We start from the raw sequence: 23,941 nt of genomic DNA, 5'->3' as shown, positions 1-23,941 counted from the left end.
GTTTGCTTCTAATTTTTTGTCTTGTTTTTTTCCGCCTCCTCCTCCTCCTCCTCCATCTCCTCCTCCATTTTTTTTGTTTTTTTCCTTTTCCTACTTTTCCATTTGCTTGTAATTTTTTGTCTTGTTTTTTCTACCTCCTCCTCCTCCGCCACCTCCTCCTCCTCCGCCACCTCCTCCTCCTCCGCCACCTCCTCCTCCTCCGCCGCCTCCTCCTCCTCCGCCGCCTCCTCCTCCTCCGCCGCCTCCTCCTCCTCCGCCGCCTCCTCCTCCTCCGCCGCCGCCTCCTCCTCCGCCGCCGCCTCCTCCTCCGCCGCCTCCTCCTCCTCCGCCGCCGCCTCCTCCTCCGCCGCCGCCGCCTCCTCCGCCGCCGCCTCCTCCGCCGCCGCCTCCTCCTCCGCCGCCTCCTCCTCCTCCGCCGCCTCCTCCTCCTCCGCCGCCTCCTCCTCCTCCGCCACCTCCTCCTCCTCCGCCACCTCCTCCTCCTCCGCCACCTCCTCCTCCTCCGCCACCTCCTCCTTCGCATTTTTTTGTGGTTTCTTTTCCTTTTCCTACTTCATTGTTCATCGTCATCAATTTTTTCCTTGTCCTCCTCATCCTTCTCTGTCTAATGTCGTGCTTCCTGCTTTTTTCCTCCTCCTCCTCCTCCTTCTCCACCTCATTTCCCGATTCCTGATTTTTCCCTCTCCATCCATGTCTTTTCCTTTTTTGCCGCTATTTTTTTCCTCCTGCTCCTTCTCCTCGTCCTTCTTGTCATGTCATGGTTGCTGCTTTTTTCCTCCTCCTCCACGACCTCCACCTGCACCTTACCCTGCTTGTTTTGTTTGCGCTGCTTCTTACCTGCTCCTTGTCCTCCCCTTTTGTTCATTCTCCAGTTCAGTTTCCTGTCGTAGCTCTTCTCCTCCACCACCACCTCCACCTCCTCCACCATATTTGAAACATGCTTCCTTTTTCCTCAACGACATTATTTTCTTGTTGCTACTTTGATCCTCCTTCTCCTCCTCCACCACGACCACCACCACCGTCACTTTCACCATATTTCGAAGCTGTTCATTTATTCCTCTTGCTCCTAATTTTTCCTCCTTGTTTTTTTTCTCCTCCACCTCCTCCACCTCCTCCACCTCCTCCACCTCCTCCACCTCATTTCCAAGATGCTGCTTTTTTCCTCCAACCTTATTTTGTGGTTGCTGTTTTGATCCTCCTCCACCTCCTTCTCGACCTCCTCCACCTTTTTTGTGGTTTCTTTTTTTTCCCTTTTCCTACTTCGCTATTCATTGTCAACAATTTTTTCCTTGTCCTCCTCATCCTTCTCTGTCTAATGTCCTGTCCTGCTTCCTGCTTTTTTCCTCCTCCTCCTCCACCTTATTTCCCGATTGCTGATTTTTCCCTCTCCATCCGTGTCATTTTCTTTTTTGTCTGTTTTTTTCCTCAAGGTCCTTTTCCTCGTCCTTCTTGTCATGTCATGGTTGCTGCTTTTTTCCTCCTCCTCCACGACTTCCACCTGCACCTTACCCTGCTTGTTTTGTTTGCGCTGCTTCTTACCTGCTCCTTGTCCTCCCCTTTTGTTCTTTCTCCAGCTCACTTTCCTGTCGTAGCTCTTCTGCTCCACTACCACCTCCACTTCTTCCTCATCCACTGTATTTCAAACTAGCTGCCTTTTTCCTCATCGACCTCATTTTGTAGTAGATACTATTATCCTCCTCCTCCTCCATCACCACGTCCGCCATATTTCGAAGACGTTGATTTATTCTTCTTGCTCCTAATTTTTTGTTGCTGTTTTTCCCTCCTCCTCCGCCATTTTTTGTAGACATTGGTTTTTTCCTTTTGCTTCGTATTTTTTGCCACGGCCCCCTCCTTCTCGGCCTATTCTACCTCATTGCATCACTGCTGCTTTTTCCATCTCCCTCCTTGTCATTTTGTGGTCACAGCTTTTTTGCTTTCCCTCCTCCTCTACCTCCAGCTGCATCTTACCCTCCTTATTTTGTCATCGCCTCTTTTTGCTTCTCCTCCTCCTCATTTTTTGGTTGCTGGTTTTTTCCGTCTCAACCTCCTCTTCATTTCATCATCCCTTCTTTTGTTGCCCTCCTCTTCCTCCTCCCCCTTTGTGTTCCATCATCCCTGTTCCTTTCCTTCTCCTCCTCTCCCCCCTGCTCTACCCCATCTTTTCCTTTCCCTATCGCTTCTCTGCTCCTCTTGTTTCTCCTTTTCCTCCTTTTTGTTTTTCATGGCTTTTTCCTCCTCTCCTTCCGTTACTTTTTCTTGCTTTCTCCACCTTCTACTCCTCTTTTCCTATTTTGCTCTACCTCCCAATACCCCTCCTCATCTGTCGTCTCCTTCCCTCCTTGTTGTCACTTACCTCCACCTCCGCCACCTCCTCCTCCACCTTTTTTTGTGGTTTCTTTTCCTTTTCCTACTTCACTGTTCATCATCATCAATTTTTTCCATGTTCTCCTCGTCCTTCTCTGTCTAATGTCGTGCTTCCTGATGTTTTCCTCCTCCTCCTTCACCTCATTTCCTGATTTTTCCCTCTCCATCTGTGTCATTTCCTTTTTGCCGCTATTTTTTTCCTCCTGTTCCTTCTCCTCGTCCTTCTTGTCATGTCATGGTTGCTGCTTTTTTCCTCCTCCTCCACCTCCTCCACCGTATTTCCAAGATGCTGCCTTTTTCCTCATTGACCTCATTTTGTACTTGCTACTTTGATCCTCCTCCACCACCTCCACTTCCTCCTCCTTTTCTTGTGGTTTCATTTTTTTTCCTTTTCCTACTTCACTATTCATTGTCAACAATTTTTTCCTTGTCGTCCTCATCCTTCTCTAATGTCATGCTACCTGCTTTTTTCCTCCTCCACCTCATTTCCCGATTACTGATTTTTCCCTCTCCATCCTTGTCTTTTCCTTTTTTCTGCTGTTTTTTTCCTCAAGCTCCTTCTCCTCGTCCTTCTTGTCATGTCATGGTTGCTGCTTTTTTCCTCCTCCTCCACGACCTCCACCTGCACCTTACCCTGCTTGTTTTGTTTGCGCTGCTTCTTACCTGCTCCTTGTCCTCCCCTTTTGTTCCTTCTCCAGCTCACTTTCCTGTCGTAGCTCTTCTTCTCCACCACCGCCTCCACCTCCTCCACCATATTTCAAACATGCTTCCTTTTTCCTCAACGACATTATTTTCTTGTTGCTACTTTGATCCACCTTCTCCTTCTCTACCACCAACACCACCGTCACCTCCACCATATTTCGAAGACGTTCATTTATTCCTCTTGCTCCTAATTTTTCCTCCCTGTTATTTCCTCCCTGTTTTTACCTCCACCAACCTCCACCAACCTCCACCATATTTCCAAGATGCTGCTTTTTTCTTCCAACCTTATTTTGTGGTTGCTGTTTTTATCCTCCTCCTTCTCCTTCTCCACCACCTCCACCTCGACTTCCTCCACCTTATTTGTAGTTTCTTTTTTTTCCTTTTCCTACTTCGCTATTCATTGTCAACAGTTTTTTCCTTTTCCTCCTCATCCTTCTCTGTCTTATGTCATGTCGTGCTTCCTGCTTTTTTCCTCCTCCTCCTCCACCTCATTTCCCAATTGCTGATTTTTTTCCCTTTTCATCCGTGTCATTTACTTTTTTGTCTCTGTTTTTTTCCTCCTGTTCCTTCTCCTCGTCTTTCTTATCATGTCATGGTTGCAGATACTATTATCCTTTTCCATCACCACGTCCACCATATTTCGAAGACGTTGGTTTATTTTTCTTGCTCCTAATTTTTTGTCGCTGTTTTTCTCTCCTCCTCCACCATTTTTCGAAGACATTGGTTTTTTCCTTTTGCTTCGAATTTTTTGCCTCGGCCCCCTCCTCCTCGGCCTCTTCTACCTCATTGCATCACTGCTGCTTTTTCCGTCTCCCTCCTTGTCATTTTGTGGTCACTGCTTTTTTTGCTTTCCCTCCTCCTCTACCTCCAGCTGCATCTTACCCTCCTTATTTTGTCATTGCCTCTTTTTTCCGTCTCGACCTCCTCTTCATTTCATCGTCCCTTCTTTTGTTGTCCTCCTCTTCCTCCTCCCCCTTTGTGTTCCATCATCCCTGTTCCTTTCCTTCTCCTCCTCTACCTCCTGCTCCATCTTTTCCTTTCCCTATCGCTTCTCTGCTCCCCTTGTTTCTCCTTTTCCTCCTTTTTGTTTTTCATGGCTTTTTCCTCCTCTCCTTCCGTTACTTTTTCTCCCTTTCTCCTCCTTCTCCTCCTCTTTTCCTAATTTCCTCTACCTCCCTATAACCCTCCTCATCTGTTGTCTCCTTCCCTCGTTTTTGTCACTTACCTTTTCCTCCTCGTCCCCTCTCTCCTCCTCTTACCCTCATTGCTGTTCTCCTCACCGTTCTCCTTCCTGGCCCGTTGTTGTCGCTCTGCTCCTCCTCTTTTTATCCTGGCCACCTTGATTCTTCTTCTCCAAAAAAGCCAAAAAATTTTTAAGGCTTAGGGTTTTGTTTTCCACTACAAGCTTTTGTCAGGTGGCAATATCCTGCGAGGCTGGTGACATGCCCTTAAGCTAGGATGGAAGAATAAATCAAGGGGCGGGTAGGATTTGTGTCTTGTTAGCAGGAACAAGAAGGTGATACGATCTTCTACGATCTGCTCATGCCTCTTGCTAATCAAGAGGTAGAAGAGAAGAAATACAGCAGCAAGTGTGTCTTTGGGGTTCCCGTAGCTCTTCAGAAGTGGGGTGTAATAATCTATGGAGTGATGATGTGTAAATGCCAGCAGTCTTTGTTGGGAAGCTGTCAGTTGGAGTTTTCTGTATGTAGGCTGGAAGAACTGTAAAGCGATGGAAGCTTTGCAAGTGGTGAAAGTTTAGGAAGAGAATGCTTTGAGAGTTGAGTTGTTCTGTCTCCGTTTTCTTAAATCTTCAGCTGTTTTTGATCTTTGTTTCACCAAAAGGCAAAGCAGAGAGCAGTTTGTTCCACATAAGCGCTTAGAGAATTGCGCATACCATTTCTTTTGGGATTAAGTAGTCAGTTTTACCTAATGGAGCGTTGTTTTCCATGTATGCCATCTCCATATGCAGCTCCCAGATCAGCACCTGGCAGGCACAAACTGCTCCTTTTTAGATTGTAGGCGGTCTGCCCCATGTCTTGGCTTAGGTGGTGCTTTCTTTGGTCTTGCATTAATGTTATCGTTGTTTCAGTACGAAAATAGTGTGAAGCCCAGGAAGAGGTCACGTACTGAGCTGCATCAATTGGTCGTGCTCAGTGTCTGGTGTTAGTAGGACTGCGGAGATGAAGGAGCTGTCTAGAGGTGATGCTCAGAAGCCTTCTGTTTGTCTTGTTTGAGAGAGCTGAAGTGAAGGGCTTCTTTTACTGCTTGGAAATTCACGAGGGGGAAAAAGAAGCAAAAGCAAAGCAGATGCTGTTTGTATGTGAAATGCTGTGATTTGGAGCAGAGAGTCTTTGTTGTGCACCAGCAAGGGAGCGTGTGACTGTCTGGTGACAAGTGGCAGCCAAACAGGGAGCCAGAAGGCCGAGCGGTCTGGAAAGGGCTGGAAGAAGCCCTCTGGAGAGGGGGCTGAAAGAAGCCCCTGTTGAGAGATGGCAGAGAGAAGCCCCGGGGAGAGAGGTTTTGTGTAAAGAAGCAGGATGTTGGGTGTTAGAGACTGTCTCTTCACCTTTGTCTCCAAGCTTGCTGTTGGCCAATTTCCGCAGCTAGGCGAGTCCAAGAAATCTTTTGTCTGAAGGCTTGTTTAGGATGGAAACCTTTGATGTGTTTGATAAAGCGGAGACGTGTTCAGTGATAAATTTCTCACCCTGGCAGCGTTTCTTGTCCGCGGCTCTTTGCCCAGGCCCTGAAACTCGTCCTTCCGCAGGAGCAGGATGCAGTGCAATGGCAGCTGTTATGGCGGGGGGGTGGGGGTTGGAATGGAATGTTCACAATGGTCACAATGGTGACCGTGCTGTGTCACAGCAGCAGGGACCGTTTGCTGTCAGAATGGAGCAGCGACTGAGCCGCGTACTTAATGTGCATAATGAGGGGATTGTGCTAAGGAAAGTCACATCAGGAAGTGTGATCCAAGACAGTGACGCTGCCTAAACCAGCGGGCAGAAAGATTGGTCCGGTTTGCCCGGGGAAGACTTGGTTCATGAATGGCTTCATTGGATGCACTGCTATAGGAAATCTTCTTTGAAAGACCTTCTCCTAGGAGCTGATGTTCCATTGTGAAAGTGCACTGCAGAGCACTGCTGTGTAGCCATGGCTGCTGGCGGAGCTTTTGGGTTAGGCATCCGTTGCCCTTTTGCTGAAGGTAACGCTGGTGCTTGGGGCCTTTGCCTCCCAGGAACTGTAGGAAGACACGCAGAAGATGATCTCCTTGAAGGAACGGGGATTGTTGTGGTTAAGAGGGGTGCCAGGGGAGAGCTTATCCCTTTCTACAAGTCCCTAAATGGGAGGTTGTAGCAAGGTGGGGCTCAGCCTCTTCTCTTAGATAGCAGCTGTAGGACGAAAGGGAATGGGCTGCGGTTGCACGAGAGAAGGTTCAGTTGGATATTAGGAAAGAAAAAACCTGTCAGAAAGAGTGGTGAGGCACAGGAACAGGGAAGTGCTGGAGTCACCACCATTCCTGGAGGCGTTGAAGAAGCAGGTAGCTGTGGTACTGAGGAACGTGGCTTACTGGCCGTGCTGGTGATGAGTTGAACTAGATAATCGGAGTGTTCTTTTGCAGCCTGACTGATCCCATCCTGTCCTTTTGTCCGCGTAACAGCATGCAGCTGAATGAGTTTTGCGTGCTCTGCTTTTAGAGGAAGTTCCTGTTGCTGGTTGCATTGACTCCAGGCGATGGCAGTAAAGGACCTTTGCTCTTTCAGCACGTAGTGTGAAGTGCAGAAAGCTGTCAGACTCGTGCTCCACCTCCAAAGGAAGTCATTCCTGTCTGTTCCTTCCTAGCAGCTCATCAAGACATGCACGGTGAGATGGAAGAGCAACATGGCTTGGATTGGAGGGTTTTTTCCCTTTGTTATTAATAAATAATAAATATGGTCTGTGTTTTTCGTTTGCCCCTGTGTGGGTCTTTCCCACTGCGTATTCTGTTATAATCTTTCCATATGCATAGACACGATGCCATTGCAGTGTTTATTTTTGGACTTGAGGTATTTCAGCCTGCCCCTGGTTGTGCAGCATAGGTGTGTGAGCAGAGCGAGGGTATGGTAACAAAGCTGGGCCTTGTCATTCAGGCAGATGGTTAACATAGCAATGTTAGGTCAGAAACAGTTTCCAAATGGAAAGCCTTGCAGCGAGCCTGGAATATCCGTGCTGGAACTGGAACAAATGAGCCATTCACAAGGAATGTTTTATCGATGGTCCGAAGGAAAGGAAGGAGAGAGAAGCCGAGCAGAAAGCCCTTACAGTTCAATGCAGTGTGGCCTTGACGCTTCCTTTGGTGAGGCTGTTTTTAAGTAGCGTGGGGCAAGATGGCAATGCTTGTGACGTAGCTGTTATCAAATGAGGCACAGCGATGCCTGTTAACAGGGACCGTGTTTCACCCGTGGTTTTTGTTAGGCTGGGCAGTGCATTCCCTGTCAGTGGGTGAATGAAGCCACTATTTTCCTGGCAAGGAATGGGAGGGTGGGGGCATCTGCTGCAATGGTTGTGGTAGAGCAGCTTCAGGGAAGGTGAGTTCTGTCCATCCCGAGCTGTATGCAGCAGAAAGGCTGGTAGTGCTGTAACGACAGCAATCTTAGCTTCAGAATGAGAGCGGTATGAAAGTATTACTTGGAGATTTCTAGCTCACACTGAGAATGAGCTTTAGAAGCCAATTTCTTGATAGTCTCCTTTTAGCGTCCTTTGATTTTCATCCTTTTGCAGAACGTGAACTGGAATGATTGTAGCTAGCTGAAGTAGACAGCGAGTTCCAGGAGTGCATGGAATGCGCTTCAGTAACAGCAGAGTGGGCGTATAGTTAGCAATAAAGGGTGGAACCCCTGGAAGGTCTTCAGTGTGAATGGCAGGTCCTCCTGAGCACCAGGTTTGTTTTGTTTTTTTTTTTCCTTCTGATGGATCTTCTGTTGAGCAGCTCTGCTTGCTCATGCAGACCTGGCTTGTATTGTGGCCATAGGAATGTTCACACAAGGCGTATGTCAGTGGCTGCCCTATGTGTGCGTCCAGCTCCGTTCAGAGGGTAAGTTTACACTGCTGTGGTAGCAATGTCTGATGTAACAAAGTGTGCAAACTAAATGCACGCTGCTGCTTTTCTTTGTTACTTTGCCTTCAGACAAGGGGTGATGAGAAGGAAGGTGAAGGTTGGTACTGGGAAGACGGTGGAACTTGTTGGGAAGACCTTTGCTGCTTCGTGATCCGTATTCATCTCCTGGTACCTTATTAGTTCTTGTGAATGTGCTTTGTGAGCCTTGGCCACAAATGTGTGCCGGAGATAGAGCAACCTGAGCTGCGATGCAGTCAGTGCAGCAGCTGTGAGTTGATGTCTGCAAGGTCCCTCAGGAAGTTAGGATAACCCTGACCAGGAGGGCAGCGGTCAGATTAACAGGAGCAATCGTGGATCCTTGTGCTGCATCTTTCCAGTCACTGTGAGTTTTGAAGTGGCCATGTCAGGTATTCCAGGTGTGACATTTCTGCCTGCAGTGATCAATTTGATTGTTCTCTTTCTGAAACTACAGACTTGCTGCGCTGTGTGGCAAACCTCAAAGGAGGGAAGTGCTAACCACGTGCTAGTTAATTTCTTTGGGCTGTGACGTGTTCTTTGTAAGAGTCCCCTTTTTGCATAAGGATTCACTGAGGATACAGCCCGTGTCCCTGTTTCGTGTTCATACTTACATTTAAAAAAGGAAGGAAAAAAAAAAAAGGAGAAGGCTTGAGCCAAGATGATGGATGAAGAACCTTTCTTGGAGAAATGACTCATAATGGCTGTTAGCCATTTCCTGTTAAAATGCACAGGATCTGATTTAGTCCCTAATTGTTGTAGCCACTGTCCCTTGATCATTAGCACGTGAGTTTTACTTATTTCTGTGTCTGGCGTGACATTCTTAGCCAGGAATGATATGAAGTCCTATTGTGTCCTAACCATGACCTAGACAAAGCATAGCCCACAGCGAGGGAAAGATATTTATCCTGGCAGAAGTCTAACAGCTGAAGACTGGCAGAGTTTTGGAGGAGGGGGCTAGAGGTGAAAGAGACAAGAATGAGGGGAAATGGTGACAAAGAGGGAGCGGCTTTGGAGAAGAAGAAGTGGAAGCAGCAGTACAAGGCTGGAGACGCGATGGTATCCATGGAGATAATGAGGTGGCTAAATTATCTGAGTGTCTGAATGTCCAGTGCTTGGGTGGTTCTGTTCTTTTGGTGGCTCTCTGCTGCCTTCATCTGAGGTCAACTGGTTGGACAGGAGAAAACAGCTAGAAAAGCCTAGATGAATCCAGGTGCTGAGATGCAGCGGAAGATTGAGTAGCTGACGTGTACAAACGGTTGTACAGATGAAGGTAGAGTGAAGATCAAGCCCAGAGAGTTTTCTTCCCTGTCTCTCCCCATAAGATTAGTTATTTCCATTTCATTGATATGTCTCGAAAAGCTGTTGTAGTTCTCGCTCTTGGAAATGAAGCTGTAGTCTAAACTCTGCATTTTATTGCACAGAAACATCATCAGCAACTTTCCTTTCTTGTCTGCTCAGGAGCAGCTCTGCTAAATTTCCTCTCTCTCATTTGTAATGCTTTTTTTGCTGCCAAGTTGCTTTGTGTTGGGATTTTTTTTTTGCCCCCCCCCCCAGCCAGTAAATTCCTTTTTTTGTTTTTTTCCCGTTCCCTTTCCACCCACCTTTAGAAAGAAGCAGTTCATCTTTGCCTTTCCATACTAGAGGGAGGCATATGCTTACTGGATCGGGACATCTGGAAAATGAACCTTTCACGTTGGCAAGGAATGGCAGGGCCTGTGTGTTTTTGAGCGCTTCTGAGAAGTACATCCCCATGTTGCTATTGGTGTGGTGATGTGGTATGTCGAGGAATTGGTATGAACACCCCAGTGGGGGCTTTTTTGGAGCTGAACGCTTTGTGCTGAAGGGCCGTGGGTGTCACTGTGAACTTAGCATAAGTCAGAGCTTCCAGGTCAGCTGCAAGCTTGCTCAAGAGAGTTTTTGGGACCTATTTTCCTGTGTCTTTGCTCCCAGGCAAGGTGAGACCTGAGAATAGGGAGAGGGCCGTGTGGGGGATGAGCAATAGGAGAAATGCAGCTCGTGCTGTCAGCAAATCTGTGCAGCAGAAATGGCAAGTGCTGAGAAGGATTTGAAAGGCACGAGAGGTGTTGTAGCAGTGTCCTCTGGAGAGAGAGGGGAGTGTAGGTGGTGGTGAAGAGCACGAGCGCACTGGGGGTTTTTGATTGTGGTCCTAAGTAGCATTGCAAACAGTGTGGATTGCTGGGGGCTGAGCTGCTTGAGGCTGCTGCATCCATGAAGCGTGTGTTGTGTGATGTTGAGCCAGTGTGAGAAACAGCCAGTGCGCAAAAGGGGATTGTTGGCCCTGATTCTCTTGATACAGTTGCGCTTAGGCTAGCGGTAATTTGCGGCTTAGGCTTGTTTCAGTTTCCTGAACAGATAGATGATGGTTGATGTGTAAGCGTGCAGCACTGCTAAGGGAGAGGAGGGAGCCAGGATTAAAAGGGAGGCGTGAGAGCGTGAGCCTGGGCGGTGGGTGCTGGGAATTGTGGTGCCCAAAGGGAATGCCTTGAAAGGCACGGTGAGCAAGTGGCAAGAGAGAGGCAGGTACGCCGCTGGGAAGCAGTTGAAGTGCCCGTGCCTCTTGCTCAGAGCAGTGGCAGTGGTGGGTGCCAAGCAGCAGCCAGGCGAAGGCACAGAAGGTGTGCGTGTTTAATGATGCAAGCGTGCCTTCATGTGGCTGCAGGAAAGCCATGTTGTTTAAAGCGTAGAGGAGAAATACCTTTCAGGCTTTTTTTTCTCCCACCTGAGTGAAGTGAGTGGGGAGTATCTTGAGTTGGCTACAGGTGGAGCATAAAGTGAGGGGCAAGTCTCTTCCTCTTCATCTCTTGCTGGCAGGATTGAATGTGGTCAGGAAAAGGACAGCCCTGCACCTTAACTTGGTTCAAAGCGTGAACTGAAGTTGCTTCTTATTTATTGATGGTTGTTTGTTTATCCCAAGATGAGACCTACTGACACATCATCAAGTGATGGCAGTTAGAATGGAATAAGCAAGCAAAGCAAAAATGATCAGGAAAAAAACTATGAAATGACTTGAAAATAAAGTCATGTCAAAAACGGTTCCGTGTCAAGGAGAGGTAATGGAATTTGTGACTACTAGGCAAACATCCTCCAGTAAGAATAACAAGCGCCGATGTAAGTATTTCTTCTTCAAAAAAGAGATGCGAAATAAATCATCTGTCTGAAATTTCTGGCAGTGGAAATATGGTAAGGTATGTTTTGGAGGAGATTTTTGCTATAAATTAAAAAAAAAAAAAACAAAACCAACCAACGTTGGCAACTTATTTGTCTGCAGTACTGACCAAGGTTAGCTTGGTCGTATCTGGTCGCTATTGAAAAAACCAGCTAAAAATGTCAGTATTGGAAAAGAGTAAAAAAGGAAGGTAGATCCTAAAGAGTTCCGTTCTAGTGTTTGCTCTTGTATAACGGTAGAAAGGTAGCTGAATGGTTTGTATGGAAATCCAGCTGTGCAGAAGCACCATGAAGATGTTGGTGAACGTCAGGAACGCGGAGCGGAGCAGTGAAGGAGGGAGGCAGGATGGATTAGTAGAAGTGAGGGGGCAGCTGGATATCAGTCATGTTTATGTTTTGCACGGCCATAGTTCTTGTGGTTGCATGTGTTGGAATAGCAGATGAAGAGAAGTCAGTGTTGCTTAGTTCTAGCCCTTCGTATTAGAATGTTGAGAATCAGGAGCTAAGAGCTGATAGCAGAATTTGTCTGTAAGCATTTCCAGATTTTAACTTTCTATGGAGGGTTGATAGAAAGATTTTGAAACGGATGAGCTCAGATGAGCTACATAAATCGTGTTATGTATTTGGATTTCTGTTAGAGAGATGAACATAATCGTTCCATTTTCAACGACATTGCCTGTATGCGTGTCTCTGGTGCATATGGAGTCGCATTTCACTTCTACAAAGTCTCTTCAGTACAGCATGTTTCCAGGTCATTTCGAATGTGTGCCTACTTAGTGGGAAGGGAAAGGAAAGACAGGGGAGGGCTGGAGCAGTCTTGTAAGCTGCATTCCCTACCCCTGGTGGGAAATATGCAACAGGTTTCCGGACGGATGTAATAAGGGAATTCAGTCAGTTACATGACACATTTGTGTAGGGCTAAAGCATGCTATTTTGCCCAGTGTATTTGTGATATGAAGTTGATTGTGGGTGAATGCCTCACAAATCGCAACTGCCATAGATTTAGCTGTAAAAAAAAAAAAAAAAAAAAAAAAAAAAAAAATCAGTACTTATTATGTATTTTGTTTATTCATTTGTTGTTGTACAGAACAAAATGGCCAGGCCGGAGTACCGCCTCCTCCACCTCCTCCACTTCTTTTCCCGGTTCCTGATTTTTCCCTTTACATCCTTGTCTTTTCCTTTTCGCTGCTGTTTTTTCCTCCTGTTCCTTCTCCTCGTCCTTCTTGTCATGTCATCGTTGCTGCTTTTTTCCTCCTCCACCGCCTCCACAACCTCCACCTCCTCCACCATGTTTCCAAGATGCTGCCATTTTCCTCATCGACCTCATTTAGTAGTTGCTACTTTGATCCTCCTCCTCCACCACCACCACCACCACCTCCACCATATTTTGAAGACATTGGTTTATTCCTCTTGCTCCTAATTTTTTGTCGCTGTTTTTCCCTCCTCCTCCACCGTATTTCGAAGACGTGTTTTTTTTTCCGTTTGCTTCTAATTTTTTGTCTTTTTTTCCGCCTCCTCCTCCGCCATCTCCTCCTCCATTTTTTGTTTTTTTCCTTTTTCTACTTTCCATTTGCTTGTAATTTTTTGTCTTGTTTTTTCTGCCTCCTCCTCCTCCGCCACCTCCTCCTCCTCCGCCACCTCCTCCTCCTCCGCCACCTCCTCCTCCTCCGCCACCTCCTCCTCCTCCGCCACCTCCTCCTCCTCCGCCACCTCCTCCTCCTCCGCCACCTCCTCCTCCTCCGCCACCTCCTCCTCCTCCGCCACCTCCTCCTCCTCCGCCACCTCCTCCTCCTCCGCCACCTCCTCCTCCTCCGCCACCTCCTCCTCCTCCGCCACCTCCTCCTTCGCATTTTTTTGTGGTTTCTTTTCCTTTTCCTACTTCATTGTTCATCGTCAACAATTCTTTCCATGTCCTCCTCATCCTTCTCTGTCTACTGTCGTGCTTCCTACTTTTTTCCTCCTCCTCCTCCTCCTCCTTCTCCACCTCATTTCCCGATTCCTGATTTTTCCCTCTCCATCCGTCTTTTTTCCTTTTTGCCGCTATTTTTTTCCTCCTGTTCCTTCTCCTCGTCCTTCTTGTCATGTCATGGTTGCTGCTTTTTTCCTCCTCCTCCACCTCCTCCACCGTATTTCCAAGATGCTGCCTTTTTCCTCATTGACCTCATTTTGTACTTGCTACTTTGATCCTCCTCCACCACCTCCACCTCCACTTCCTCCTCCTTTTCCTGTGGTTACATTTTTTTTTCCTTTTCCTACTTCACTATTCATTGTCAACAATTTTTTCCTTGTCCTCCTCATCCTTCTCTGTCGAATGTCGTGCTTCCTGATGTTTTCCTCTTCCTATTTCTCCACCTCATTTCCCAGTTCCTGATATTTCCTTCTCCATTCTTGTCTTTTCCGTTCTGTCTCTGTTTTTTTCCTCCTGCTCCTTCTCCTCGTCCTTCTTGTCAAGTCATTGCTACTGTTTTTTTTCCTCCTCCTCCACGACCTCCACCTGCACCTTACCCTGCTTGTTTTGTTTGCACTGCTTCTTACCTGCTCCTTGTCCTCCCCTTTTGTTCCTTCTCCAGCTCAGTTTCCTGTCGTAGCTCTTCTGCTCCACCAGCACCTCCACTTCCTCCTCCTCCACTATATTTCAAACTTGCTGCCTTTTTCCTCATCGACCTCATTTTGTAGTAGATACTATTATTCTCTTCCATCACCATCTCCACCATATTTCGAAGACGTTGATTTATTCTTCTTGCTCCTAATTTTTTGTCGCTGTTTTTCCCTCCTCCTCCGCCATTTTTCGAAGACATTGGTTTTTTCCTTTTGCTTCGAATTTTTCTCCTCGGCCCCCTCCTCCTCGGCCTCTTCTACCTCATTGCATCACTGCTGCTTTTTCCGTCTCCCTCCTTGTGATTTTGTGGTCACTGCTTTTTTGCTTTCCCTCCTCCTCTACCTCCAGCTGCATCTTACCCTCCTTATTTTGTCATCGCCTCTTTTTTCCTTCTCCTCCTCCTCATTTTTTGGTGCTGCTTTTTTCCTTCTCTTCGTCCTCTGCCTCCTCCGTCTCGACCTCCTCTTCATTTCATCGTCCCTTCTTTTGTTGTCCTCCTCTTCCTCCTCCCCCTTTGTGTTCCATCATCCCTGTTCCTTTCCTTCTACTCCTCTACCCCCTGCTCTACCCCATCTTTTCCTTTCCCTATCGCTTCTCTGCTCCTCTTGTTTCTCCTTTTCCTCCTTTTTGTTTTTCATGGCTTTTTCCTCCTCTCCTTCCGTTACTTTTACTTCCTTTCTCCTCCTCCTCCTCTTTTCCGATTTTGCTCTACCTCCCAATACCCCTCCTCATCTGTCGTCTCCTTCCCTCGTTGTTGTCACTTACCTCCACCTCTGCCATCTCCTCCTGCACCTTTTTTTGTGGTTTCTTTTCCTTTTCCTACTTCACTGTTCATCATCATCAATTTTTTCCTTGTTCTCCTCATCCTTCTCTGTCTAATGTCGTGCTTCCTGATGTTTTCCTTCTTCTTCTCCTTCTCCACCTCATTTCCTGATTCCTGATTTTTTTCCCTCTCTATCCGTGTCATTTCCTTTTTGCTGCTATTTTTTTCCTCCTGTTCGTTTTCCTTGTCCTTCTTGTCATGTCATGGTTGCTGCTTTTTTTTTTCCTCCTCCACCTCCTCCACCGTATTTCCAAGATGCTGCCTTTTTCCTCATTGACCTCATTTTGTACTTGCTTCTTTGATCCTCCTCCACCACCTCCACCTCCAGTTCCTCCTTCTTTTCTTGTGGTTTCATTTTTTTTCCTTTTCCAACTTCACTATTTGTTGTCAACAATTTTTTCCTTGTCCTCCTCATCCTTCTCTGTCTATTGTCGTGCTACCTGCTTTTTTCCTCCTCCTCCACCTCATTTCCCGATTGCTGATTTTTCCCTCTCCATCCTTGTCTTTTCCTTTTTTCCTCTGTCTTTTTCCTCAAGCTCCTTCTCCTCGTCCTTCTTGTCAAGTCATGGTTGCTGCTTTTTTCCTCCTCCTCCACAACCTCCACCTGCACCTTACCCTGCTTGTTTTGTTTGCGCTGCTTCTTACCTGCTCCTTGTCCTCCCCTTTTGTTCCTTCTCCAGCTCAGTTTCCTGTCGTAGCTCTTCTGCTCCACCAGCACCTCCACTTCCTCCTCCTCCACTATATTTCAAACTTGCTGCCTTTTTCCTCATTGACCTCATTTTGTAGCAGATACTATTCTCCTCCTCCTCCATCACCACCTCCACCATATTTCGAAGACGTTGGTTTATTCCTCTTGCTCCTAATTTTTTGTCGCTGTTTTTCCCTCCTCCTCCACCATTTTTTGAAGACATTGGTTTTTTCCTTTTGCTTCGATTTTTTTGTTTCGTTTTTTTTTTTTCTCCTCGGCCTCTTCTACCTCATTGCATCACTGCTGCTTTTTCCGTCTCCCTCCTTGTCATTTTGTGGTCACAGCTTTTTTGCTTTCCCTCCTCCTCTACCTCCAGCTGCATCTTACCCTCCTTATTTTGTCATCACCTCTTTTTTCCTTCTCCTCCTCCTCATTTTTTGGTGCTGCTTTTTTCCTTCTCTTCGTCCTCTGCCTCCTCCGTCTCAACCTCCTCTTCATTTCATCATCCCTTCTTTTGTTGTCCTCCTCTTCCTCCTCCCCCTTTGTGTTCCATCATCCCTATTCCTTTCCTTGTCCTCCTCTACCCCCTGCTCCATCTTTTCCTTTCCCTATCGCTTCTCTGCTTCTCTTGTTTCTCCTTTTCCTCCTTTTTGTTTTTCATGGCTTTTTCCTCCTCTCCTTCCGTTACTTTTTCTTCCTTTCTCCTTTTTCTCCTCCTCTTTTCCTAATTTGCTCTACCTCCCAATACCCCTCCTCATCTGTCGTCTCCTTCCCTCGTTGTTGTCACTTACCTCCACCTCCGCCACCTCCTCCTCCACCTTTTTTTGTGGTTTCTTTTCCTTTTCCTACTTTTCTGTTTGCTTGTAATTTTTTGTCTAGTTTTCTTTCCGCCTCTTCCTCCTCCGCCGTCTCATCCTCCATTTTTTTTTTTTTGTGGTTTCTTTTCCTTTTCCTACTTCACTGTTCATCGTCATCAATTTTTTCCTTGTTCTCCTCATCCTTCTCTGTCTAATGTCGTGCTTCCTGATGTTTTCCTCCTCCTCCTCCTCCTTCTTCACCTCATTCCCCGATTCCTGTTTTTTCCCTCTCCATCCGTGTCATTTCCTTTTTTGCTGCTATTTTTTTCCTCCTGTTCCTTCTCCTCGTCTTTCTTATCATGTCATGGTTGCAGATACTATTATCCTCTTCCATCACCACGTCCACCATATTTCGAAGACGTTGGTTTATTTTTCTTGCTCCTAATTTTTTGTCGCTGTTTTTCCCTCCTCCTCCGCCATTTTTCGAAGACATTGGTTTTTTCCTTTTGCTTCGATTTTTTTTGTTTGTTGTCTCGGCCCACTCCTTCTCGGCCTCTTCTACCTCATTGCATCACTGCTGCTTTTTCTGTCTCCCTCCTTGTCATTTTGTGGTCACAGCTTTTTTACTTTCCCTCCTCCTCTACCTCCAGCTGCATCTTACCCTCCTTATTTTGTCATCGCCTCTTTTTTCCTTCTTCTCCTCATCCTTATTTTTTGTTGCTGCTTTTTTCCTTCTCTTCGTCCTCTGCCTCCTCCGTCTCGACCTCCTCTTCATTTCATCATCCCTTCTTTTGTTGTCCTCCTCTTCCTCCTCCCCCTTTGTGTTCCATCATCCCTGTTCCTTTCTTTCTCCTCCTCTCCCCCCTGCTCCATCTTTTCCTTTCCCTATCGCTTCTCTGCCCCCCTTGTTTCTCCTTTTCCTCCTTTTTGTTTTTCATGGTTTTTTCCTCCTCTCCTTCCGTTACTTTTTCTCCCTTTCTCCTCCTTCTCCTCCTCTTTTCCTAATTTCCTCTACCTCCCTATAGCCCTCCTCATCTGTCGTCTCCTTCCCTCGTTTTTGTCACTTACCTTATCCTCCTCGTCCCCTTTCTCCTCCTTTTATCCTCATTGCTGTTCTCCTCACCATTCTCCTTCCTGGCCCCTTGTTGTCACTCTGCTCCTCCTCTTTTTATCCTGGCCACCTTGATGCTTCTCTTCCAAAAAAGCCAGCAATTGTTACCCTGAGCATAAAAGTATTGCTGAGGAAAGAAAGGTTGAGGGGAAGTGCTGTGTCTTGGCCTGGATGGATAGTGATTGTGCAGCCCTGGCAAAGGGTTGGCTCGTCCAGGATTGGGAGGTGCAAGAAATGCACCTGTGTCTGCTGCCTGAGCTGGGCTTAGTGAATGGCTGGCCTGCCCTGGGAGCATTTTTTGTGGCTGAAGGCTGTTTTCTGTGAGGGTGTTGTCTTCAGTCTGCGATCTTTTCAGCGGTTGTGTTTCTCATCGTTTTTGTCTGTGTGCTTATTGAGGTTTGTATTTTTTCTGTGGCTGGTTTTGCTGAGAACTTTCCAGAAGCATTTTCACTGCTTCCAAGAAGTAGGAGAAGAATGTAGCAAGGTGTAATTTTTCAGGCTTAGGGTTTTGTTTTGCACTACAAGCTTTTGTCAGGTGGCAATATCCTGCGAGGCTGATGACATGCCCTTAAGCTAAGATGGAAGAATAAATCAAGGGGCGGGTAGGATTTGTGTCTTGTTAGCAGGAACAAGAAGGTGATACGATCTTCTACGATCTGCTCATGCCTCTTGCTAATCAGGAGGTAGAAGAGAAGAAATACAGCAGCAAGTGTGTCTTTGGGGTTCCCGTAGCTCTTCAGAAGTGGGGTGTAATAATCTATGGAGTGATGATGTGTAAATGCCAGCAGTCTTTGTTGGGAAGCTGTCAGTTGGAGTTTTCTGTATGTAGGCTGGAAGAACTGTAAAGCGATGGAAGCTTTGCAAGTGGTGAAAGTTTAGGAAGAGAATGCTTTGAGAGAGTTGAGTTGTTCTGTCTCCGTTTTCTTAAATCTTCAGCTGTTTTTGATCTTTGTTTTACCAAAAGGCAAAGCAGAGAGCAGTTTGTTCCTCATAAGCGCTTAGAGAATTGCGCATACCATTTCTTTTGGGATTAAGTAGTCAGTTTTACCTAATGGAGCGTTGTTTTCCATGTATGCCATCTCCATATGCAGCTCCCAGATCTGCACCTGGCAGGCACAAACTGCTCCTTTTTAGATTGTAGGCGGTCTGCCCCGTATCTTAGCTTAGGTGGTGTTTTCTTTGGTCTTGCATTAATGTTATCGTTGTTTCATTACGAAAATAGTGTGAAGCCCAGGAAGAGGTCACGTATTGAGCTGCATCAATTGGTCGTGCTCAGTGTCTGGTGTTAGTAGGACTGCTGAGATGAAGGAGCTGTCTAGAGGTGATGCTCAGAAGCCTTCTGTTTGTCTTGTTTGAGAGAGCTGAAGTGAAGGTCTTCTTTTACTGCTTGGAAATTCCCGAGGGGAAAAAGAAGCAAAAGCAAAGCAGATGCTGTTTGTATGTGAAATGCTGTGATTTGGAGCAGAGAGTCTTTGTTGTGCACCAGCAAGGGAGCGTGTGACTGTCTGGTGACAAGTGGCAGCCAAACAGGGAGCCAGAAGGCCGAGCGGTCTGGAAAGGGCTGGAAGAAGCCCTCTGGAGTGGGGGCTGAAAGAAGCCCCTGTTGAGAGATGGCAGAGAGAAGCCCTATGGGGAGAGGTTTTGTGTAAAGAAGCAGGATGTTGGGTGTTAGAGACTGTCTCTTCCCCTTTGTCTCCAAGCTTGCTGTTGGCCAATTTCCGCAGCTAGGCGAGTCCAAGAAATCTTTTGTGTGAAGGCTTGTTTAGGATGGAAACCTTTGATGTGTTTGATAAAGCGGAGACGTGTTCAGTGTTAAATTTCTCACCCTGGCAGCGTTTCTTGTCCGCGGCTCTTTGCCCAGGCCCTGAAACTCGTCCTTCCGCAGGAGCAGGATGCAGTGCAATGGCAGCTGTTATGGCGGGGGGGTGGGGGTTGGAATGGAATGTTCACAATGGTCACAATGGTGACCGTGCTGTGTCACAGCAGCAGGGACCGTTTGCTGTCAGAATGGAGCAGTGACTGAGCCGCGTACTTAATGTGCATAATGAGGGGGTTGTGCTAAGGAAAGTCACATCAGGAAGCGTGGTCCAAGACAGTGACGCTGCCTAAACCAGCGGGCAGAAAGATTGGTCCGGTTTGCCCGGGGAAGACTTGGTTCATGAATGGCTTCATAGGTTGCACTGCTATAGGAAATCTTCTTTGAAAGACCTTCTCCTCGGAGCTGATGTTCCGTTGTGAAAGTGCACTGCAGTGCACTGTTGTGTAGCCATGGCTGCTGGCGGAGCTTTTGGGTTAGGCATCCGTTGCCCTTTTGCTGAAGGTAACGCTGGTGCTTGGGGCCTTTGCCTCCCAGGAAGTGTAGGAAGACACACAGAAGATGATGTCCTTGAAGGAACGGGGATTGTTGTGGCTAAGAGGGGTGTCAGGGGAGAGCTTATCCCTTTCTACAAGTCCCTTAAAGGGAGGTTGTAGCAAGGTGGGGCTCAGCCTCTTCTCTTAGATAGCAGCTGTAGGACGAAAGGGAATGGGCTGCGGTTGCACGAGAGAAGGTTCAGTTGGATATTAGGAAAGAAAAAACCTGTCAGAAAGAGTGGTGAGGCACAGGAACAGGGAAGTGCTGGAGTCACCACCATTCCTGGAGGCGTTGAAGAAGCAGGTAGCTGTGGTACTGAGGAACGTGGCTTACTGGCCGTGCTGGTGATGAGTTGAACTAGATAATCGGAGTGTTCTTTTGCAGCCTGACTGATCCCATCCTGTCCTTTTGTCCGCGTAACAGCATGCAGCTGAATGAGTTTTGCGTGCTCTGCTTTTAGAGGAAGTTGCTGTTGCTGGTTGCATTGACTCCAGGCGATGGCAGTAAAGGACCTTTGCTCTTTGAGCAGGTAGTGTGAAGTGCAGAAAGCTGTCAGACTCGTGCTCCACCTCCAAAGGAAGTCATTCCTGTCTGTTCTTCCTAGCAGCTCATCAAGACACGCACGGTGAGATGGAAAAGCAACATGGCTTGGATTGGAGGGTTTTTTCCCTTTGTTATCAATAAATAATAAATATGGTCTGTGTTTTTCGTTTGCCCCTGTGTGGGTCTTTCCCACTGCGTATTCTGTTATAATCTTTTCATATGCATAAACACTGCAATGGCATCGTGTCTATTTTTGGACCTGAGGTATTTGAGCCTGCCCCTGGTTGTGCAGCATAGGTGTGTGAGCAGAGCGAGGGTATGGTAACAGAGCTGGGCCTTGTCATTCAGGCAGATGGTTAACATAGCAATGTTAGGTCAGCAACAGTTTCAAAATGGAAAGCCTTGCAGCGAGCCTGGAATATCCGTGCTGGAACTGGAACAAATGAGCCATTCACAAGGAATGTTTTATCGATGGTCCGAAGGAAAGGAAGGAGAGAGAACCCGAGCAGAAAGTCCTTACAGTTCAATGCAGTGTGGCCTTGACGCTTCCTTTGGTGAGGCTGTTTTTAAGTAGCGTGGGGCAAGATGGCAATGCTTGTGACGTAGCTGTTATCAAATGAGGCACAGCGATGCCTGTTAACAGGGACCGTGTTTCACCCGTGGTTTTTGTTAGGCTGGGCAGTGCATTCCCTGTCAGTGGGTGAATGAATCCACTATTTTCCTGGCAAGGAATGGGAGGGTGGGGGCATCTGCTGCAATGGTTGTGGTAGAGCAGCTTCAGGGAAGGTGAGTTCTGTCCATCCCGAGCTGTATGCAGCAGAAAGGCTGGTAGTGCTGTAACGACAGCAATCTTAGCTTCAGAATGAGAGTGGTATGAAAGTATTACTTGGAGATTTCTAGCTCACACTGAGAATGAGTTTTGAAGCCAATTTCTTGATAGTCTCCTTTTAGCGTCCTTGGATTTTCATCCTTTTGCAGAACGTGAACTGGAATGATTGTAGCTAGCTGAAGTAGACAGCGAGTTCCAGGAGTGCATGGAATGCGCTTCAGTAACAGCAGAGTGGGCATATAGTTAGCAATAAAGGGTGGAACCCCTGGAAGGTCTTCAGTGTGAATGGCAGGTCCTCCTGAGCACCAGGTTTGTTTTGTTTTTTCCTTCTGATGGATCTTCTGTTGGGCAGCTCTGCTTGCTCATGCAGACCTGGCTTGTATTGTGGCAACAGGAATGTTCACACAAGGCGTATGTCAGTGGCTGCCCTATGTGTGCGTCCAGCTCAGTTCAGAGGGCAAGTTTACATTGCTGTGGTAGCAATGTCTGATGTAACAGAGTGTGCAAACTAAATGCACGCTGCTGCTTTTCTTTGTTACTTTGACTTCAGACAAGGGGTGATGAGAAGGAAGGTGAAGGTTGGTACTGGGAAGACGGTGGAACTTGTTGGGAAGACCTTTGCTGCTTCGTGATCCGTATTCATCTCCTGGTACCTTATTAGTTCTTGTGCATGTGCTCTGTGAGCCTTGGCCACAAATGTGTGCCGGAGATAGAGCAACCTGAGCAGCGATGCAGTCAGTGCAGCAGCTGTGAGTTGATGTCTGCAAGGTCCCTCAGGAAGTTAGGATAACCCTGACCAGGAGGGCAGCGGTCAGATTAACAGGAGCAATCGTGGATCCTTGTGCTGCATCTTTCCAGTCACTGTGAGTTTTGAAGTGGCCATGTCAGGTATTCCAGGTGTGACATTTCTGCCTGCAGTGAACAACTTGATTGTTCTCTTTCTGGAACTACAGACTTGCTGCGCTGTGTGGCAAACCTCAAAGGAGGGAAGTGCTAACCTCGTGCTAGTTAATTTCCTTGGGCTGTGACGTGTTCTTTGTAAGAGTCCCCTTTTTGCATAAGGATTCACTGAGGATACAGCCCGTGTCCCTGTTTTGCGTACATACTTACATTTAAAAAAGGAAGAAAAAAAAAAAAAAAAAAGGAGAAGGCTTGAGCCAAGATGATGGATGAAGAACCTTTCTTGGAGAAATGACTCATAATGGCTGTTAGCCATTTCCTGTTAAAATGCACAGGATCTGATTTAGTCCCTAATTGCTGTAGCCACAGTCCCTTGATCATTAGCACGTGAGTTTTACTTATTTCTGTGTCTGGCGTGACATTCTTAGCCAGGAATGATATGAAGTCCAAATGTGTCCTAACCATGACCTAGACAAAGCATAGCCCACAGCGAGGGAAAGATATTTATCCTGGCAGAAGTCTAACAGCTGAAGACTGGCAGAGTTTGGAGGAGGGGGCTAGAGGTGAAAGAGACAAGAATGAGGGGAAATGGTGACAAAGAGGGAGCAGCTTTGGAGAAAAAGAAGTGGAAGCAGCAGTACAAGGCTGGAGACGCGATGGTATCCATGGAGATAATGAGGTGGCTAAATTATCTGAGTGTCTGAATGTCCAGTGCTTGGGTGGTTCTGTTCTTTTGGCTGGCTCTCTGCTGCCTTCATCTGAGGTCAACTGGTTGGACAGGAGAAAACAGCTAGAAAAGCCTAGATGAATCCAGGTGCTGAGATGCAGCGGAAGATTGAGTAGCTGACGTGTACAAACGGTTGTACAGATTAAGGTAGAGTGAAGATCAAGCCCAGAGAGTTTGCTTCCCTGTCTCTCCCCATAAGATTAGTTATTTCCATTTCATTGATACGTCTCGAAAAGCTGTTGTAGTTCTCGCTCTTGGAAATGAAGCTGTAGTCTAAACTCTGCATTTTATTGCACAGAAACATCATCAGCAACTTTCCTTTCTTGTCTGCTCAGGAACAGCTCTGCTAAATTTCCTATCTCTCATTTGTAATGCTTCTTTTGCTGCCAAGTTGCTTTGTGTCGGGATTTTTTTTTTTTTGCCCTCCCCCCCCTCCAGTAAATTCCTTTTTTTGTTTTTTTCCCGTTCCCTTTCCACCCACCTTTAGAAAGAAGCAGTTCATCTTTGCCTTTCCATACTAGAGGGAGGCATATGCTTACTGGATCGGGACATCTGGAAAATGAACCTTTCACGTTGGCAAGGAATGGCAGGGCCTGTGTGTTTTCGAGCGCTTCTGAGAAGTACATCCCCATGTTCCTATTGGTGTGGCGGTGTGGTATGTCGAGGAATTGGTATGAACACCCCGGTGGGGGCTTTTTTGGAGCTGAACGCTTTCTGCTGAAGAGCTGTGGGTGTCACTGTGAACTTAGCAAAAGTCAGAGCTTCCAGGTCAGCTGCAAGCTTGCTCAAGAGAGTTTTTGGGACCTATTTTCCTGTGTATTTGCTCCCAGGCAAGGTGAGACCTGAGAATAGGGAGAGGGCCGTGTGGGGGATGAGCAATAGGAGAAATGCAGCTTGTGCTGTCAGCAAATCTGTGCAGCAGAAATGGCAGCTGCTGAGAAGGATTTGAAAGGCACGAGAGGTGTTGTAGCAGTGTCCTGTGGAGAGAGAGGGGAGTGTAGGTGGTGGTGAAGAGCACGAGCGCACTGGGGGTTTTTGATTGTGGTCCTAAGTAGCATTGCAAACAGTGTGGATTGCTGGGGGCTGAGCTGCTCGAGGCTGCTGCATCCATGAAGCGTGTGTTGTGTGATGTTGAGACAGTGTGAGAAACAGCCAGTGCGCAAAAGGGGATTGTTGGCCCTGATTCTCTTGATACAGTTGTGCTTAGGC

The 23,941-nt window shown here is 47.1% G+C and overlaps 2 protein-coding genes and 1 long non-coding RNA gene across 3 annotated transcripts; 2 read left to right on the top strand and 1 right to left on the bottom strand.

Annotated features, from left to right (window-relative positions):
* The first annotated feature begins 856 nt into the window (after nucleotides 1–856).
* On the top strand, nucleotides 857–22,253 carry LOC125691605 (uncharacterized). Its single transcript, XM_048941103.1, has 3 exons — nucleotides 857–1,430; nucleotides 2,919–5,184; nucleotides 18,621–22,253. Exons 1-2 carry the CDS (start codon nucleotides 938–940, stop codon nucleotides 3,737–3,739), a joined length of 1,314 nt encoding a protein of 437 aa, XP_048797060.1. The 5' UTR covers nucleotides 857–937; the 3' UTR covers nucleotides 3,740–5,184; nucleotides 18,621–22,253.
* Nucleotides 12,637–16,963, bottom strand: LOC125691609 (uncharacterized). Its single transcript, XR_007376182.1, has 3 exons — nucleotides 16,914–16,963; nucleotides 15,609–15,842; nucleotides 12,637–12,737 (listed from the first exon to the last, which is right to left on the bottom strand). It is a non-coding gene; the product is annotated as an uncharacterized LOC125691609 (long non-coding RNA).
* LOC125691607 (uncharacterized) lies at nucleotides 15,073–22,253 on the top strand. Its single transcript, XM_048941109.1, has 2 exons — nucleotides 15,073–17,776; nucleotides 20,263–22,253. The coding sequence occupies exon 1, from the start codon at nucleotides 15,350–15,352 to the stop codon at nucleotides 16,337–16,339; it is 990 nt and encodes a 329-aa protein (XP_048797066.1). The 5' UTR covers nucleotides 15,073–15,349; the 3' UTR covers nucleotides 16,340–17,776; nucleotides 20,263–22,253.
* Nucleotides 22,254–23,941: the final 1,688 nt, after the last annotated feature.

The sequence above is a fragment of the Lagopus muta genome, chromosome 4 (assembly GCF_023343835.1).
Source record: "Lagopus muta isolate bLagMut1 chromosome 4, bLagMut1 primary, whole genome shotgun sequence".
NCBI lineage: Eukaryota > Metazoa > Chordata > Aves > Galliformes > Phasianidae > Lagopus > Lagopus muta.
This window is presented reverse-complemented; position numbering and strand designations above follow the sequence as displayed.

Bases quoted from the DNA above. Each gene is read 5' to 3' on its own strand.
- LOC125691605 (XM_048941103.1), top strand. From the start codon at position 938: ATGCTTCCTTTTTCCTCAACGACATTATTTTCTTGTTGCTACTTTGAT. The intron at 1,431-2,918 runs GTCCTTTTCCTC...TTTTTCCTCAAG, and splicing joins TGTCTGTTTTTTTCCTCAAG to CTCCTTCTCCTCGTCCTTCT.
- LOC125691607 (XM_048941109.1), top strand. From the start codon at position 15,350: ATGGTTGCTGCTTTTTTCCTCCTCCTCCACAACCTCCACCTGCACCTT.